Genomic DNA, 19677 nt, shown 5'->3' on the forward strand with positions numbered 1-19677 from the left:
CCTGCTACCTGGAAGTTTTAAATTTCTCAGCAGAGTTATTTTCCCCAAACAGTAAGACAAAAAGGTAATGAATGAACCTGTGTGATGTGGTGTTCTTACTCAGCTCAGTTCTGATAGTGAAAATTCCATGAGATTCATGTCCATGTCTATTTCTCCACAAACTCCAGTGCATTCTCCAGACTTCCTGGCTTTGATGCACATGGAGTCCACATACCAGACTGCTTTCAAAACAAGTCAAACAAAATGTGCCTAGGTAATTTTTTCTTGTTGCAAAAAGTGCAAAATTTCATCCATCAGGATTCATAAAAAGAGTTTCAGAGGAAGATAATGCCACATGCAGGCAAAAACAGGACAATATCCCTGTGCTCAAAATGGGAGTGCAGCCACACTCCAAGCTGACTGGAGTGGTGGAGACTGGACAGAAAGTGTGCTGTTCTCATGCCATTAGAGCCCTGGACACAGCAGACCCTGCCACATGACAGACGGCATGCTCAGCACTGTCTCTGGCAGTTGAGGACTGCAAACCCCCACAGTAGGCATGTTTTGCAGGTGGTCATTTTGCATACACTGAATTCCAAGCCTCTCTAATAGCTGTCATCCAAGGAAACTTCTCCCCAGGTCAGACAACATGAACACTGCACATGGTATTTCAGGCATTTGCTGATTTAGGAGAGGACAAAGACCTTTTTGCTTTTTCCAAATGTCAGCATACTAATCCCAGAGCTTTTTCCCAGTGTCCTGCTAGCTATTCTCCCCTAGCTTGTTTCTGAAGCTGTAGCAAGCTAGCAAGCTTTTGTTACTCTAAGCAGCTTGAGAAGAGATTCCTGAAAAGAAATGAGGAGAGTGATTAAAAGTGCAGCTATAGTCAAAGCCACTTAATAAACTACAGCATCCAAACACAGTCAGTGCTGTTTAAGGAGTATAAGTCAACAACTAAACAGTTCAAAGCAACAGAAAACCACAGAATTTTCCATGTTCATAAAAATGCTCCAAGATCTGATAAAAATTGTATACATTTGGGGAAAAGTATTGCACAACATTGGCTTCCAATGTATGGAAACTGTTCTGAAATGTAATCCTTTTCTGGATGGGAAATAACTGACAATACCATATTGAAGATAAAATTATGAAGTTGAACAAACACATTCAGTGCACTTGTGTAATGACTATGACTTCAGATTTTTCTTTCTGTCTTACACACAACTTTCAGGTACAATGTATATATACAATAACAACTTTCATATCTCAAAACAAGCTTTGAGATAGTAAAAAAGTGAAGTTACAATCATGTAACCAAATCAAAATCTCTCCCATCCCACCAATGGCTTATCTAGTTTTACACCTACATTCTTAGACCTGTTCTTGCTGTTATGTTTTGGTTTATTTGAAGTAAGCAAATGTTTTCAAAGTTGCTACAAAAAAGCTTGTTTTCTATATAGTTACCTGTTAATATGTGTAACTGCCTATATACCTATAAAGTTCAAACTATAAGCTTTACAGACTGTGCTCTGTAGCTACGTAACACTGCACAGGCAGTGCCTTCAAGCACTTTCTAAGCTGTTTTATTTCCATTTAAGAATCAGCTTTTAGTATTAGATTTTTAAGCACTTAGGAGTTAGCACAGCATCACAAGAAATAATTGCCATTTTTCAGGATTTGAAGGGAGCAAAATTTTCTAGAGACTTTCACTAAACCTGTTAGGTTAAGTAAAAAATACATTTACCTTAGCCAGAAAAATAATTATATACTGTCTATTACGTTTGCAAGGACCTGAAGTTTTAACCAATTTGTTTCAGCTTGAAGTAGAATATTGCACAGTACTTAAAGAGAAATAAGGTAAAGGAAGTCAGTAGAAAATAATTTAGTGATTAGCAGAAATCCATTATCTTTGAAATGTTAGTGCCTCTATAAAGACTAGTGAAAATCTGTAAGCTATTTGGACAACAGAGGGAAAAGTTGCACTCTATTTGCATACCCTAACACCCCACACTTTTGAAAAGGAAAAGAAAAAAAACATTAAAAAATGTAAACAACAACCTTGCAACATTTTACTGTGGGCTAAGAAGTATATACAAAATATGTATGTATACAGCTAAATGCAAAGAATATAGTTTTATACAAACCACATTAAATTTGATGCCTATGAGCAGACAAAACTCTACTTAAAGTCAGCAACTACGGACTTCCATTAGCAGAAGAACTGTTCACTTGAATTATTGCATCAATTAATAGAAGTTTTATATTTCACAGCAGACAAGTCAGGAAAGCACATAACTGCAAATATTTCTGAAATCAATTCCTTTTGGTAACATTTTGGCACATCCACTAAGGTGGATGGCATCTTCAGAAGGGTAACAGAGCTGGTGAAGGGACTGGAGCAGAAGTCATATGAGGAGCAGCTGAGGCAGCTGGGGGGATATAGCCTGAAGAAAAAAAGAGACTGAGGGGAGACCTTGTCACTGTCTACCACTATCTCAAAGGAGGTTGTAGCCAGGTGGGGGTCAGTCTCTTCTCTTAGGTAAAAAGTGATGGGATGAGAGGAAATAGCCTCAATTTGCACCAGGGGAGGTTTAGAGTATGTATTAAGATAAAAATTATTTATGGTAAGGGTTATTAAGCAAGGTGCCCAGGGAAGTGGTGGAGTCATCATTCCTGGAAGTGGATATGGCATTTGAGGACATGTGCTGGTGGTGACCATAGTGCTGGTTCTAGGCTGATTGTTGGACTTGGTGATCTTACAGGTCTTTTCCAACCTCAACAATTCTACAATTCACAGGTATGCAATCCTATAAAATAGTCTGTTTGGGGAACAATGGATGACTCTGTATGTACCAATCTCAACCAAATGCTCAGGAAGCCCAGACACAGTACCTTCCAGAGAAGGAAGGGAAAGAAAAGAGGTAGGAGAGTTTCATACAAACAGGCAGTATAAGACAAACACGGACAGCATTTAAAATGAATGTGTGTTGCCATCACATAAAATCCCAAGAGTTAGGATTACCATATCCTGGGAAATATAGCTCTTGCTACTGAATAAACATGAAGACAAAAGAGAAAGTTTACCTAACCTCATTCCTCTTCTGTCTGAGCTTACAATTCGTGAGGGACTTATGAAGCATCTTAGAAAACTTTAGAAGAGTAAAGAGCTTTTTCCACAGCACAGATTTACATTGAGCTATAGGACAGCACAGACATTACAGTCTCACAAATTTAGTAATATCAACAGCATGGAAGGTGGCAGAGTTGCAAAGTTGAGGACAAATCAGTGCCCACTACTTAAAATTAAGGCTTATATAGTACAACAAAGAAAAATACCAACAAAACTCTTAAATTTTTGGTATAATGATAGTGAACATGGAGCTCTTTACACTAAAGATTAATAAAGCTACCTGTAGGTTATGTATAGGGAAGTGTTAAACTCATTTTTTTTAAAAAAAGAAGGAAAAAAAATACTGGATTTGCTTTCACTTCTGCAATTCTCTGGGTTTGTTTTAAATGCCTGTTCTCCAGCGCCCCCATATTATTGTATGCTGCTGTTATTGTATGCTGCTCAAGTTCAGCAAGTAGGCAACCAGCTGAAGTGTTGCATTCACAGCAATAATTTATCACTGACTGTGAAAGTTACTCCCACAGCTGAATGATGGTCCATCTCTCTAAGGTATTCCTTTTTTTGTCCTTTCACACGACCTTGAAAAGCTCATTTTCATAGCGGGAATCCAGGGAGAGTTCTGGGAATCAAATGAGGTAACAAAAAGCATATTATCAAGTACTCTGCTTTATCTTCCTAAAGCTCTTACTTCAGTTTAGTAACTTATTCCAAGAATATAGGTATAGGTATCTTCAGAATTTTTCTAGATACCTAAGTGATTATTCCTCTCAATTGTGCAAGTAAGTGGACAAAGGTATCTCTGAATAAATGTTTACCTTAAGTTTGTTTAAATTACAAAATTGGATAGAACTAACCATTAGCTTTTAATGGCTTAAGAGCAGCTAAACTACGTTAGGTTGAATTTTACAACATATTATAAATTTCTCTATAGTGAAAATACTAAGAAATCATGACACTAAAAAACTATAATTTCTTCTTGAATTTTGCTCTGTGCAAAAATTCCAGAAGTTCTGTCAGGAATCCAAGAGAGGATTTCTTCTTTCTCTAGAACTAGACAATTAATTTTAAGATGTACAGCTATTTTCCACATCTAGTCACTAAAAGTATTTATCAGAAGTAAACAAAAAATCCCCAACTTAATGTCAGGTTCTAATCTATGAACAAAGAATCCTGAAATAACAGTGTAATGAGATGTTTCTGAAAGAAATCTAGATATTAACATTCCTACAACAGCCCTTACATGCTGGAATAAGAAATAAGCAGGCAATGAACAGTCTAAAAACATTTGTTTCTCTCCATTCTACACCAAGGAAATCCAACTTAGCCACACTTGCAACACAAGCAGAAAAGAGAAAAAAGCAGAAAGGAAGAAATAATGTTATTTATGCTTGTTAGAAAAAAAAGTTTAGAAAGGCCCAAAAGCAATCCACAACGAGGCTTTCTAGTTGGTTCCCCTAGTTCCTTGATACTCTCTGTACAATTTTTCTTTTGCAATCTTTATCTAAAATCTCCCTGCAATGGAGTTCTGACAGTCAGACTACTCTTAGAGAACCCATGTAAATATTTTAAGGGAGAATATTAAGTAGTTTAACTGCTTAGCTTGAATTTCTACTGTTATTTAACAGAGTACTTTATTTACAAAGTCATGCAACAATTAAATTATAGTTTACTGTCTTCCTGCACCACCAGCTTTCTTGAGTTTAAATAAATGGATATTTTCTATACATGAAAACCATTACAAGAACTACAATTTAAAGGGGGGTGGGGGGCGAAAAAAAAATAAAGAAGCCCCTTAGACCAGGAGCACAAGCACGGCTCTCCAAACAATAGAAGCAGAGGGAGCCAGAGCACAAAGTTGCTTTGGGATCCAGAGACACTGCTAGTGAGGCAGGAGTTCGTGTACTGCTTTACAAGCGGGCACAGCAGCAGTCTCCTTTCCAGGGGCATGGAGATGGATGAGGAAAATGAGGAGGAAGGCTCCAGATGGGACATAATTTTCAATCTCTGCAATTCATGACCTGCATGTTTTCCTTTTCACATTTTACAAACACCCTCGAATTAATTTATGGATTCTTGAAGATCTGAAATTCAGTAGTTTCCTTTGCAAAACAATTTTCAGCTTGTGATAAGGGCTGTTTATGCCACTCAAAAGTAACTAATTAGACCAATTGATGCTGACTAAACAAGGTAAGAATTAAGCCAAATTGCATGGGGCCACTTAGGCGCTCTTTCTGAGGCAGAGATAGGTAGAAACAGCACCTTGCATGTTCTTTGATGTTAATCATAGTGGTCAGTGGGATTTAAGGGTCATACAACAACACTGGTAGAAATGCCACCCAGAGCAGCAGATTCAGAAAACTGACAGACTGAAACTCCTCGCTTTGTCCTGACATGAAAGCATAAGACTGTCTGTAAATCAACACCTTCTGTTCTAAAGTTTGGTTAGATCAATTTAGTGGATGTAATAAAATCCTTCAGCGGCACTGACAAGTGTCATCATGCATAGGTAGTACAGTATGAAGGAAGTGAGAATAGAGGGATGGCACTAGGACATGAAGCTATGTAAATCATTGAAATAATATCAGTGGCAATCCTACATCATCTTAGATTCCATAAAATACAGCAGAGTTCAATAAACAATGTAAACACAGTATTTTCTGATTTGACATTCAGTGTGATTTTGCATGCTCCATCAAGTCTCATCATTGCCTAGACAAGAATTTCTGTTCTGATGGCTGTATTTCACAGCTATGGAGCAAAGTGGCAAAGCTAGGGCTTTTGACAATAGACTGATGAGAATTCTGGAACCTAGAAAATAATAGGAGAAATACAAAATCATAGAATCAAGTCATCATGTGTTTCCATTGAGATAAATGGCAATTATATGGTAACCAGTGATACTATTTAAAAATTAGTCTAACTGCTGTTTTTCTAATCATCTTTGACTTTGAGAGACAACGCTAAAATAATACTAGTCATAATTTTGTTATTATTAATACTAGATGTCTTGGCAATTTGCTAACAGCAGAAAACCCAAGGAATACATATCCTCATTTATTACTCCACATTTGGTATTAGTCTCAAAGATATGTCTGTACTAAAATGAGGTTTCCTCATTTGGCACCACAGTCTTGACCAACTTCTCTTTGCTTTTTAATAGCTTTAATTCATCTCCTTATTTGCTCTAAACTTCCATTTTGCTTCCCTGCAGACCTTCTTACAGAAACAATCACGCCTCCTCACTACTTCTCACCCAATCAACCACATCCACTCCATCATTTTCCACATCTCCAGATTATTAATTTTGACATGCTTTCTCCATGTGAAAAAGCTTTTTCTTTAAGTGGTCCTGGCACTTCTCACACCTTTAATTTCCAGCTTAAAACCCAGAAAAAACATATTTGACATTAAGAATTCATCAGTTAACAGTCAGTTTCAAGAGCTTTTCACTTAACCCTCAAAAATAAACACCCTGAAACAAACCACTAGCACTACCACATGTTAACTGCAGATACCTCAAAGCTGAACTCATGCTTCCACCAGAACCAGTGGAAGTATCAGAACTGACATAAGAAGGGGCTGAATAGACATGCATTTCACCAGGACTTGATCTTCAAACAATTTGCAATCCCAACCAGAGTGCTACAGCTGCATGTTAAGTTTCAAAGGAAAAACTAATCACTGTTCCACATCAAAAGATGAGAACTGGGTATTTTATTTGTATCAAGGAACTGAATAAGACTCCTAGGAAGGTAAACAAATTAATTTTATATTCATAAATAACAAATCAATTTGAATCACCCATTAAGCACTACAGGAACTATAAAGACTCTTTAATTCACTTTCAGCATATTATTATTATGCCAGCAAGTTTCTCCCTTCTGATAACTTACAGCCAGGTAAACACTATTGAATTTTGGATGCAGTGGTTGAAACTATATTGACCTGTAATGGGGGATCCCAGGTCTGTTTCCCTGATTGTTCACAGCACACTTACACCAAACACTCTGAGACACCCAAATATCATTCCTGACATTCCTGCAGCTTCCTCACTGGATCACTGAAGGTATTCCTAAGATGGCTCCAAATCCTGTCTCTCCCAAAGACATGCTTTGCACTGTCAGGCAACCTCCCTCTGTAGTGAGATGCAAAATAATGATAAGGGGCAAAATCCATTTTTAAACATACTAGTATGAATACACACCAAGCATGGAGCAAAGAGTGCTCTGCACAGTCCACTACAGTGGCTGACAAGGGAAAAGTTAGACAGGTTTGCATAGTAAGCATCAGTCAAGGAAGCACTTATGTGAAGTACTATGCCATAGGGATGAACCTCAACAGGCAGAGAAGGACAGTCAAACCTGGACTAAGCTGTTCATTCCACTGATAAGCAGCTCATGAGGAGAGAGCAGTCAATACTGTCTACTTGACTTGAGCAAGGCTTTTGACATCACCACTCACATCCTCGTTCACAAATTCAAGAAGTGTGGACTGAATGAGTAGACAGTGAGGTTGATTGAGAACTGGCTGAATAGCAGATCTCAGAGGGTCAAAATCAGTGGCAAAGTTGGAGGCCTGTCCCTAGTGGTGTCCCCCTAAGGTTGAATGTTTAACTTGTTCATCTGTGACCTGTAAAAGGGGGCAGATTTCTCCTCAGCAAATTCAGTTATGATACTATGCTGGGAGGAATGACTGACACCTCCAAGTTCTGTGCAACCCTTCAGAAGGACCTTGACAGGATGGAAAGACAGGTAGAGAAGAACAATCTGAAATTCAGCAAGGGCAAATGCAAGGTCCTGCACTTGGGGAGGAACAACCCCAGGCATCAGCACAGGCTGGGCCTGACCCACTGGGGAACAGCTCTGTGGAAAAGGACCTGGGTGTTCCAGTGGACAACAAGCTGTGCATGAGCCAGCAGTGTGTCTGGGTAGCCAAAATGGGGGGCATTAGGAAGAGCATTGCCATGCAATGGAAGAACAGGTTATGGAAGGTGATCCTGCCCTTGTACTCGGCCCTGGTGAGGCCTCACCTAGAGTGCTGTGTCCAGTTCTGATCTCTTCATGGCAACAGAAACATGGAGCTCCAGGGGTGAGTTCAGCAGAGGCCACAGAGATGATGAAGGGTCTGGAGCATCTCTCTTATGATGAAAGGCTGAGGGAGCTGGGGCTGTTCAACATCAAGAAGAAACAACTGAGAGGGCATCTCATCAGTGTATATAAGTATTGGAAGGAAAGGTGTAAAGACAATGGACCAGTGGTGGACCATCTTCTCAGAGGTGCCAAGCAATTTGACAAGAGGCAATGGGCAGACACTGATGCACAGGAAGTTCCACCTGGACATGAGGAAGAACTTCTTTACTATGCAGTAACTGAGCACTGGAAAAGATTGCCAAGAGAGGGTGTGGAGTCTCCCTCACTGGGGATACTCAAGAGCTGTCTGGACACAATCATGTGCCGTGTGCTCTGGGATGACCCTGCTTGAGCAGGGAGGTTGGACAACATAACCCACTGTAGGCCCTTCCTATTTTACCCATTCTGTGATTCTGTGAAGATGACAGTTCTGGAAATACACAACGACATCAGTACTAGCCACAGGTATTGCTACTGAAATAATGTAAAGAAACATTCTCTCACTGACAGGTCATGCACTTCCTTTGATTGTGCTGGTGGAGGCTCGTAAAGACAAAGTGTTATGTGTTGTAGTGGAATTAGATTAGCAAGCACTTTGGAAACAGCACTTCAAAATTTAGCTTATGCTTCTGAAAGGCACTTATGATGACCTTAGCTCCAACCCCAAGATAGCAGGTGGGCGTCAGGGCTTCACTCAGATGAAAATAATTTTTAAAAAATTAGGTCTCAGAACACTGCTTACCATTTTGACAAACTGAGCAAAAAAAAAGGATACCATACAGTTGGTGCAGAAGTTTTGGCTCCAATTGCCTACTTTAGAGGCCTATGCTTACCAGCTCAATAAAAATATTCAGTAATAAATGCATGCTACTACTAGTTAAGAAGCATCTAAACAATGAGCAAGAACCAGTGTTTTTAAGTGCTAGTTATTTTAGCATGAATTTTTTTTAATTAACAATTTTCCTTACATAGTACCTGAATGAACTGGTAGGGTTCCATGCCTTCAAAACCTGTGAAATAAGAACTAGAAAAGCCTCCCTCACCCCTGCCTGTGCATAAATATCAGAACAGATATTAAATTTATCAGAGCAAGCCCCAGTGTTTCTGTATCCATGAAATAAACAGTGGCCAAGACCTAGCAGGTTCATTAGCTATTTACAGAATGCTTGCATTGCAAAGTCAGTTTTAAAGAAGGCTGCATTTAAAAACATTTTATAGCTGTATGCTAAACATGGTATAGTCTTCCCAAACTGAAGCACTTAGGTGCTGCCATGGTTATGTCCAAAAGAGGCTTAACTGAAGCATCAAATACTGGTCGATGTAGCAGAAACTGCTATTTCCCACTCCCTAACAGGTTTTATGTTTACAAACAGACTGGTTAATATAGTAAATAGAATGCCGTGAGCAGGAAGTACTCATACCATAGTTAATTACAAAATTTTTTTCCAATGTTACAAGCAAATGAAGAGTAACAGTTCTTCAGGAAGATGAACAGTACAGATATAAGAAAAAATAATCTAGGGTTTCCTGAATAAGCAAATTCTTGGGTTTTACAAAAACATTAGCCAGTGGCAGAAGTACAAAGACAAAAAGACAAACATGATGGTGAAGCAGAAGGTAACCTTTGCAAGATTTAGATGTGAATTCTATCTGTAAAGGCTGACTTAGCACAAGTGATTTGAGGAGGACCATGTCCATCTCTGAGTACTCAAGACCAGCAGTATTCTTTAAATGTTGGATTTGCCATTGTTACTAAGGAGAAGAAAAGGACTCTTTAAATATATTTTAATGCCAAGTAAAATTGTTCTTTATAAGAGCAATTATAGAAGATGCAGATTGTCTTTCTTTGTCTAAGAACTTCATCCCAGAATAATATTAATTCTCCAGTTCTGCTTACAATAGAAGTGGCATATTGAAAAGGACCCTATAATACTCATAATTCCATCCCAGTAATAGAACTACTCTAGCTTTTTTTGCAGTCTGATTTTAAAAACTGTAATTAATGTGGACAAAAGAGGAAGCTTTGTTGTTGTTGTTTTTAGTTTCTATGTCACATTTTAGCTCACCAAATGCATAAGCCTCAGTAAAAACTACTTCAGATCTTAAGTGGCCTATTAAGATCCATTGTAAGAGACATGGGCAGCATTTACATTCACATATGAGGTTATCTTAGGGAATCTAGTGTTCAGGGCTCGTTTCACAAATTCAGCCAAAATAGACCATTCCTTAATCATGTACTTCAGCACCAATGTTTTTTTTATGAAAACTTCTCAAAGATCCTTTGAGTTTTACTATCATATGTAGGCAGACATATTATCTGAGCTCTGCAGTACTTCTGAGAATCATGAGTACCTGTGACTCCAATCAGCAGGACAACATCTATTCCCAAGCACTGCTAATTGTTTCCTAGTAAAAATCAGCTCCTCCACATGTCTAGATGTAGAAAAGGGACTTACACTCAAACGTTGAAAAAGCACTTGGAAATCAGTATCCAGAAGCTGAAATTAAGTTAAATCCAACAGAAGTGTTCCTGTCTAATTGCAGGTTAACTCTTTTAGTCACACACAGTCAGTGCAAAACCCCCAAGTAGTGCAAAAGCGAGGGTTAAAGCAAATTATCTGAATATGTGCTTAGGACCCCAATTTACTGCATACAGCCATTTGACAAGATATACACAGCACATATTATTGCATATGCTTATTTTTGTTAGCATGAGAAGTAACGAAAGATACCTGCCATGGCTGTGTACTCCACAGTAAGTCACAGTGGAGAAAACAGGCTTTTTTCCTCTATCACACAATACATTCTTTCAGAATTTTGTACAGACAAGCCAGGACTAGCAGTCTGTTGGAAATGAACAGGCTAAGAAGTAGGCCTAAGAATTGTGAGAATACATGTCAAAGATTATTTATTTCATCAACATTTCACTGCAAAGTGTTGACCATTTAAAGCAAATTCTTCAGTTTTCAAAACTCTGGGAAGATCTCATTATATGTACTATTACAAGAAGAGATTCAAGATTAACCATGGATCCATACTGCATACTATTTACACAATAAGTAATTTAAAAGCACTTTAAAAACCCAAATTCTATACCCAGCAATATAACCTATTATTGTTTGGGTTTAGTGAGTTTTTTTGTTTGGGTTTGGCTGTGGTGTTGTTTTGTTTTACTACAAAATACACTATTCAAAGGGGAAAAATAATATCATTTCTCAATAAGCTGAGATTCAACCTAGTGGACAGTCACAAAAAACCTTTCCAGACCTGAGCTTCAAAACTGAGGAGCAAGGTTCAACAGGAGTAGGTCTGAATTCAGACCTTTTTAAACATTTCCCACCAGAGTAAACAGACACCGCTGTAGTAAAAAGTAGGTCTCTCCCACCTGTAGTCGCCCTTCCCTTGTGCACACCCCTGTATTTGCAGTCAGCTAGGTCACAGTACTGACATAGCTCACTGCACAAACATTGGTGCTGTAGTAGACAAATGGAGGAAGCAGTGCTTGCCTTCTGTGGTTCCCACCTTTTGGTGGCAAGATCTGTGAAAATTAAATAATCAGGATGTTTGCAAAGAGAACAACCACAAACATCAACAAAACAGTGCCTGTGAATCATCTGCATGTACGTGGAGGAAGAAGAACAACCTGAGAGGAGCTATGTATTTCAACTTCTCCCCTCTCATTACAGAAAATGAGCAATGCAGTCTGCTTAATTTACCTAACTTGATAATCATTACTTAAAAACCAGAAATCATGACTAGTTACTGGAAATGTCAATATAGGCTTGTATCTGGCAATCCAACATCATCTATTGCATGTTTAAACAGTATTTTCCTGGACAAATTTTTTAATGATGACTGGGATTCATCACTACTTGCCACCAAAAAAGTGTATCAGAGTGCAGTCTGTTGCCAGAAGCATGATTGTGATGCAGTTCCAGAAAATCAATATAATATTGAAACACAGTTCCATTACTTCACCAAATGGAGTAATGCCACTACCAGGACTCTGTGTAGATAAAACAGAGCTCAACACTGCATAGTGCAAGGACCAGGTAGAATAAACCCACAGCTCCCTCTAGCCTCTTCTCTCCTCTAGTATTTCTGTCCTGAACACAATACTAATTTTGGTGGATCTCACATGGCTGGGCCTTGGGAAATATAAAAACTTGAAACAGAATGGTAAAAGAAGTCTACTATTAAAACTGGATATAAAGCAGATTATGAAAAAGGTTTTTCATAATGCAATGCTTTCATTACCCATTACACCTTAAGACTGAATATATCTGAAAAAGCCTTGCAGGAAGAACAGCACAAAACCCTGAACTAGAAAGCATGCTCTTTGAAAATTTTTTACAGAAAGCTTTCCCCTAAGTGGGGCTTTTAAATAGGGCATTTAAATACATGTTTCATGGTATCTTTAAATAAGACGGAAAAAAAAAATAGAAGAGGTGGAGTCTGGGTTTTTTTTCCACTTTAAATAATACAGAATACTTAGTTTCTTTGTTCACTGTCACAGTTAACTGTTACTAACACTATAACCACACACATGGGGAAGCCTGAGAGTCTCCTCCAGTGCAAAACTGTCTCAGATAGGAAGCGTGCACTGGTAAAAGACAGCCACGTGTATATATTTACTCATTCAATATCCATTTGAGGCCTAGTTCCAGCCTGCCTGGGTATGAACACACCACACTGGTTTCCTGGCTAAGCACCTCTTAACTTTTAACCTCCGGACTAGCAGAGACCTTGGTCCTTGGTAATTATTTTAGGCCTCAACAGCTTCCAAATTATAGAATCTAAAAGAGATGCAGAACTAGGTTCTAGTCTGGCTGAAGTATCTGCATTGTTTATATGGTTTGGAATACCTTAGAAAACCATAGCTTCAACTAAAACAATGTCCAAGGCACCTATACTAATGAGAACCTACCAGTAAATTAGTGTTACATCATATGATAATGCTCTTCACTGAAGTACACTAGTGCATAGACACAGATTTGAAAGGCAATGATTTAAAGTGATTAGCTAAGAGCCTTTAATCAAATTACAGTTTTATGATACAATCATAAACATTAAATGTTTTCCAACAAAAATTCCCATAAATGTGATATCTAAATTCAACTTAAAACTTTTACTAACTAGCAGGAAGAAATACTCTGCTCAGCTCTAGTTAAATGTCATTGCCTTCCCTGATTAGAAGTGCTGACTTGTTACAGAATTATAAGCCATTGCAATTTCTGTGGCTCCAAGATTGTGTACTTCCTTAGATACTGGCTCAACATCTAGTTGAGTCTTGCAAAGATAATGGTAACTGAGGTAGAGCAAACACTGTTTTGGAAAAAGAAACCACAAGAACACACATAACACAGACACACATCTGATGCTTGCCTTGAGAGTAAAAATAATGAGAATAAATACTGAAAATAAAAATGAGAATAATACTGATAATAAAAATAATCCCAGCATAATGAATCAGAAGGACTTGAATGTTTATTTTCAGCAGAAGTAGGATTTTTCCAAAAGGGTTGGCCTATAAAATCTTGATAATGCATGGAAATACCAAAACAGATCAATTGCAACCTTAATTCATTACAAATACCTTCACTAGATCAGCAATCATCCCCTCATGATGCTCAGGACACTCATTTATGTTTTACCAGGCCAGAAGATCTGGTTCAGATTTCTTATGCTTGTTTTGAACTCAAAGTGACTGTGACAGAATATAATTTAAGCATGGTAGAAGTCTACATATATTGTTCTCTGAAAAGTAGTTTATTAAACCATTTCAGGCTGCCTTACATGCAGTCTGTTTTGGTATTTATACATTACTAATTCTTTACAGATAACCAAGTTTTGTCATCTGTAGAACTTGTTATACTCTCCATTCTGGTACAGAAGACAGCATAAACTACTTTGCTGCCACTGCTCTCACATAATAAGCACCTCGTTTTACCGCTGAGACAGCAAGATGGTCAGGAATTGCAGTAACACTGAACTATTACCAAGAAGCTACGCCTTCCGCTCTACTACCTCAAGCATTCTGTGGAGCACAGCTGATAGAAGTGTTACTAAAACAAAGTCTGGGGAAAGCTACCATTAAGTCTTGTGGGAGGAAAACAGGTTAAAGAATTTGAGTCTGGACAAATTCAATGAACAGTAATACTTCTGGGTCCCAACAGCTTTCATGTGTTGTTACCCAGATAGAGAAAGCAAACTGAAACGTTTCAGGACAAGACTGTAGTTTGTCCTGTTTAAAGAAATATGTTTGACTAACTGCACATCCTTCAAATAGAGTAAGATCTAGGAGTGGATCAGCCAGTTGCAGACTACCAAAAATTAAAATACTTATTTCTAGGCAAGTGCAGCACTAACAAGCATACCCTAAAATACTAATCTTTCTCAATATTCTCCAGCCAACTTAAGAACCCTAGTATTCTAATTCTGCCATTTCAAACTGACACATATCATAACTACCTTTATGAGGATAACATACTAAACATAGGCCAACAAAACTGAAGATGAAGTCTTTATAAAGACACCTTGACTAACACGACATGACAGAAATGAGCACGTCTTCCAGAACCTTTTACCTTGTAATTCCTTATAATTCAGCATGAACAATGGGAAAAGCAAGTAGCAAATTTAGATATTTGTCCACAGCTGTCATGTAAAGGCCATCATGTGAAGTAGTTATGGAGAGACTACGCATCAATAAATCAGGAATTAATACTAGATATTATGTTTAATAGGACATCAATTTCTGCATCTCTCCAGAATTCCCAGCTGTGCAGCTTCCCCATTGTGTCTGTAAAGAAGTGTATTCATTCCAGCCTAAACAACAAATGCATCCCTGTCTCTACTTTCCCTGCTCACAGATCGAAGTATAAGCTGTACCAATAACAAGAAAAATATAGCAACAGTTCCAACTTGAAACACAGTACTTACCTGGTCAATGCATACGACACCCTAGGCTGCCAATACAAATCCTGGGTATGCTTTAGAGCTGTTATTTGAGGATTTTTAATGCAATCAGACTTTTGATTGCATTAAAGAAGATGGATGGTGCAATACTAGCAATGAACACATGAATACATGTTATCAACTAGGACAGAACACAAAATCCATGTTTTTCTATTAAAGAATACTATATTGTATGTGGTCAATCCAACAAAAGGCTTTCCACAATGGTTGTATCACTCAACAGTAACTATTGATAAGAACTTGTTTTTATGCAACAGGAATGAGGAACTGGGAGAAGTGAGACAGACTGGCAGATAGAGAAACAAGAAAGGACATTCTGTGTGTCTGGCCTATATAATCCACAGGGTTTGATACACTTACCTTTTGTGAGATGAAAGACACACACAGACATATAGGATACAGCAATAAGGAAGTGTCCTGAACTACTCTACATTTCTCTAGTTTCAAGTTTCCCCCAAAAAAGTTTAATAGCAGCACTGGCCCAAAGCCCAGTTACTCACCAGTTGGTTTCCACCACACACCCAATGCATAATTACCTGGCTTGCCTGATGGTATTGCATGTGCCAAACATTGCACAGCAGAACAATGAATTCTTCATTATATGTAATCAGTCTAAGAAAGCTCCTGCTGGTTTGGCAAGCCAATTTCCCCCCCACCAAGTTTTCTGTGTTCTAACCATTGAAATAGGTGAGATCTCCACTAGTCAGGTACTACAAGATCAGTCTACAAGCTCACACAGCATACCAGTACCCATTAAATACTGAATATAATACACAGACCATCATGTGACCCAGGTACATTGAATTACCAATGATCTTGCAACTTGCTTCTAGAATACTCAATTTTTAGACCTTGGTAGAGCGCAGAGTATAGAGTAGCAACTGTTGAATTAAAAGCCCAGTGCATCCTGGTGTAGAAATACTCTGAAATCCATGGGTACTTGCATTTAGAAATTAATTCAAAACAGCTACCAAATCAAGACCTCTGCTCTGAACAGTAACAGATGTCTGATACTTAACCATAGTTGCACTAAGTAGGTGCTGTCCCTGGCCTGGGTGTGCTCACTCAGATTTAGAGAGTTGCGGGCTTACCAGTAGTACATGCCTACATTTCAGGTTTGCCCTTCTTGTTAGAAGATGGTCTGCAAAGGAATTCTATATTGCAATACCCCAAAGCATACTGTCTAAAATGTGTTTAAAATACTTGCTAGCAAATTTAGTGTTCTTGACCTTGATGTGCAAAGATACCACTCAAGTTATCGCACCAACAATTGTGTTTTTTAAGATTATTTCAGCTCTCGACAAATACGGATTTGTAGTGTTTATTAAGAAGCTATGACAGTAAAACACTAGGAGAGCTGGAGTTCCGGAGACAAAATGTTTGCTCCTCTTCAACAGTTCAGTGGATTTGTAATATGATTATGCTTAACCCAAATATCTACAAATATAGTATTGATTTTAAATCAATGAGAAGGTTTCCATTATTTTAATTTTACATAATCCTGTGTGTGATTAGCAATTTTAAGTATATATCCCAAAAAATTAATTGTATCATTTAGACTTTTGGCAGAAACATCATTTTCTTGGATATGTGGATAGCTGCAAGTTTGGGTTTATTCTGTTCAAATTTTTTTAATGGAAGGGAAGACAACAGAAAAATAAAAACAGGCTTAAGGAGCAAGGAGTCATTCCTTCCTACATCTTGACCTGTGACCCCCAGTGATAGCACAGAGACAAGGATGCAGCTGTTATCACCACACATGCAAGGAAGTTAATAAATTGAAGAATTCAAATGTCCTAAACAGCTTGAGGAGACATCTGTAACTCCCATAGTAATATGCCAATTTCACATCTGAATTCCTAAGTGACCAAAATACAAAGGACATGATTTGTAACTTTTGTAGATTGCCTCCACCTTGCAGTTTGCCAGATCATACCAGGTTTCTGTTGCTTTGGAACATGGATGAGTTTCCATTCCACTATCAGACAAGCCCGGTAGCATGGATTATTTTTTCAAATCACTATACAAATTCCTAAGGATATGACTGTGGAAAGTTTTCATAGGTATCTATGTCACATTTTTATTTACTAATTTGTATAAGATCTGATTAATTTTATAGATTTTATTCCTTCTAATTTCCTTAAGCTCTCAAGTGGATTCCCCAGTTTACCAGGGAACCTGCTGTGAAGCCGACTTCCTCAGAGCCTTCAATTTACTGAGAAATTCCCACGTAGTTCGATATTCTCTGAAGACTCCAGAAGAGTGGAAGCGAGCCTTCCCTGTTCTGGAATTTCACCCTAGCGCACTGAGTTTAAAGCACTCGTTTTCAGGACTGAACATCGCCTAACAACCCGGGAGAGGTCCCCACAGTGAGGAACTGGGAGCCGAGACGGCTCTTCCAGAATTCCGATGTGGCTACGGCGGAGACAAACCTCTGCAGATCGTGGTGCGCCCCTCACGGATCGCACGGCTCTCCCCTCACGGGGCTGATGCATGGCACCGACTGCAGCAGGATTCCTGCTGCTGGCGCATCCCGCCAGTGAGACCCCTCGACTCCGTGCGCATCCAGCAGCGCCCACAGCTCCGCGGGCGGCCGCTCCCACCCCCAGCCCCGGCACCAGCCCGGCGGCCCCCGCGACATCCTTACCCCATGGCGGCCGGCAGCGCCTGGCACCGGTGGTGCCGCGTCCCCGGGGCGCTCCTCGCCGCGCCGGCAGCTCCGCAGCCCCGTGGCGGCGGGGCCGCTGCTCTGGGCTCGCCGCAACCGCCGGGGGCCGAGCGGGGCCGCCCGCGCCCTAGGGAGCGCCCCCCGCGGGCCAGGCTCCCATGGCCACCGGCCCCGCCGGGCGCCCGCAGGCAGCGGCTCCGGCCCCCGGGCGGGCGGCAGCGGTGGCTTCGGGGACGGACGAGTCCCCTCCTGCAGGCGAACGGGGAGGCGCTCGCCTTCTTCGCGAGGGACTGGCGGCGGCTGCGGCGCTTCTCGCCGGGACGTGCGCGGCCGCGGAGGGCTCCGTGTGCCTCAGAGGCGGAGCGGGATGGGGCAGGCGGTGCGCACAGAGCTCCACGCCGACGCTCCCCCTAGCACCGCCGCCAGCAGCGTGGCGGGCACGGATGCATTTTCCCGAGAAGGCAGAGCGAGCCGTGGCACCGGCGCTGGCATCGGACTCCCGGCGAGAGGCCGCTACCGACGAGCTGCGGCCGCGCGTCGCCCGCGGGCACCGGGGTGCCGCGTTCCCCCGATCTGCCCGCCCGCCCACCCCCGGCTGCGGAGATGCGGGGCACCGCTCCTCCTTCCCGCGGCGGCGGGCCCGCTCCTCGCCGTCACGCCTTCTTCTGCAGCGAGCGGGCGGGCATCGTCCTGGGGCGCGGCGGATCGGTCACTGACAGCGGGCGGCGGGAGGGGCTGCCGCCGTCGAGCCCGCGCTGTTCTGCGGCGGGGCCGTGGGCTCAGCCCCGCCGGTGGAACGGAGGGAGGGAGCGATGGCCGCCTCAGGCGGTGCCCGGCTGCTCCGGCGCCACCGAGCCGCTGCCTGTGCCTGCTCGCATCCCCCGCCTCCGCCTCACACCTCCGCCACCGCCCGCTCGTCCCCTCGCGGCGGGCTGGCGCAGCCGCCGCGCGGAGCCCGCACCTCTGTCCCGCTCCTCCTTCCCGGGGAACGCGGAGGGGAGGGGAGGGGAGGGAAGGGGAGGGAAGGGAAGGGAAGGGGCGAGAAGAGCGGAGAGGAGCCGCGCCCTGCCCTACAGCCCCGCGCCGCACGCGGCCACCGTGCTCCTGCCCGCGGCGGCACCTGCCCGCTCTGCCTCCATCCTCCGCCCGGGGAGCTTTAAATAGAACACGTCACCGCGCTCCCCTACGCACCGACGTCACGCCCCGCTCCCGGCGCTGACGTCACCGGGGTGCGGAGGATGATGTCAGAGTAGTCCACGCCGCCGGAAGCTCTTCTATAATAGGGAACGGCGGCGGGGGGAGAGCGGAGCGGGGAGGGCTCGGGGTGCTGGCGGCGCCCGGGCCGCCTCCTCCCGCCCCCGGCCCCTGCGGCGCCGTCTCCACGGCAACGCCGCGCCCGGCGGCTCGGCGGGGAGAGCCGGTGTCGCGGAGTCACGGGCGAAGGCGGTGCGGAGCCCTCTCCGGAACGTGGCTACTGCAACTTCCCAGCCCTCCGCCTTGCCAAAACACAGGCCCGCGTCCCCATGCTCTGCAGACACTCTGCAGACACTTAACACAGACAGCGTTACCGGAAAAACGGGGAAGAACCACGGCAGCCGTTCTAAAATTGTCCCCCCAAAAACCTGCATTCCCGCACATCCACGCTAGTATACTATCGAAAAGAAAGAGCCAGCACTGTAGGCTGGATAGGACCTGCAATATTAGGCTGAGTTCTTCAGTTGTGCCATGCAAACAGCAAGCTTCTATTCCATCACAGTTGCCGAAGCTCCAGCATCATGTACTATCTTGCAGGG

The 19677-nt window shown here is 41.9% G+C and overlaps 1 protein-coding gene across 1 annotated transcript in view; it reads right to left on the reverse strand.

Moving 5' to 3' along the window:
• HOMER1 (homer scaffold protein 1) overlaps positions 1-18444 on the reverse strand; it is an 88320-nt gene extending 69876 nt beyond the window's left edge. Inside the window, exon 1 of the mRNA XM_054652671.2 lies at positions 17864-18444. Within this exon, the coding sequence (XP_054508646.1) occupies positions 17864-17868 (5 nt within the window). The 5' untranslated portion in view covers positions 17869-18444. The remainder of the gene's footprint in view (positions 1-17863) is intronic.
• Positions 18445-19677: the final 1233 nt, after the last annotated feature.

This window comes from Agelaius phoeniceus, chromosome Z (assembly GCF_051311805.1).
Source record: "Agelaius phoeniceus isolate bAgePho1 chromosome Z, bAgePho1.hap1, whole genome shotgun sequence".
In the NCBI taxonomy this organism is placed as follows: Eukaryota; Metazoa; Chordata; class Aves; order Passeriformes; family Icteridae; genus Agelaius; species Agelaius phoeniceus.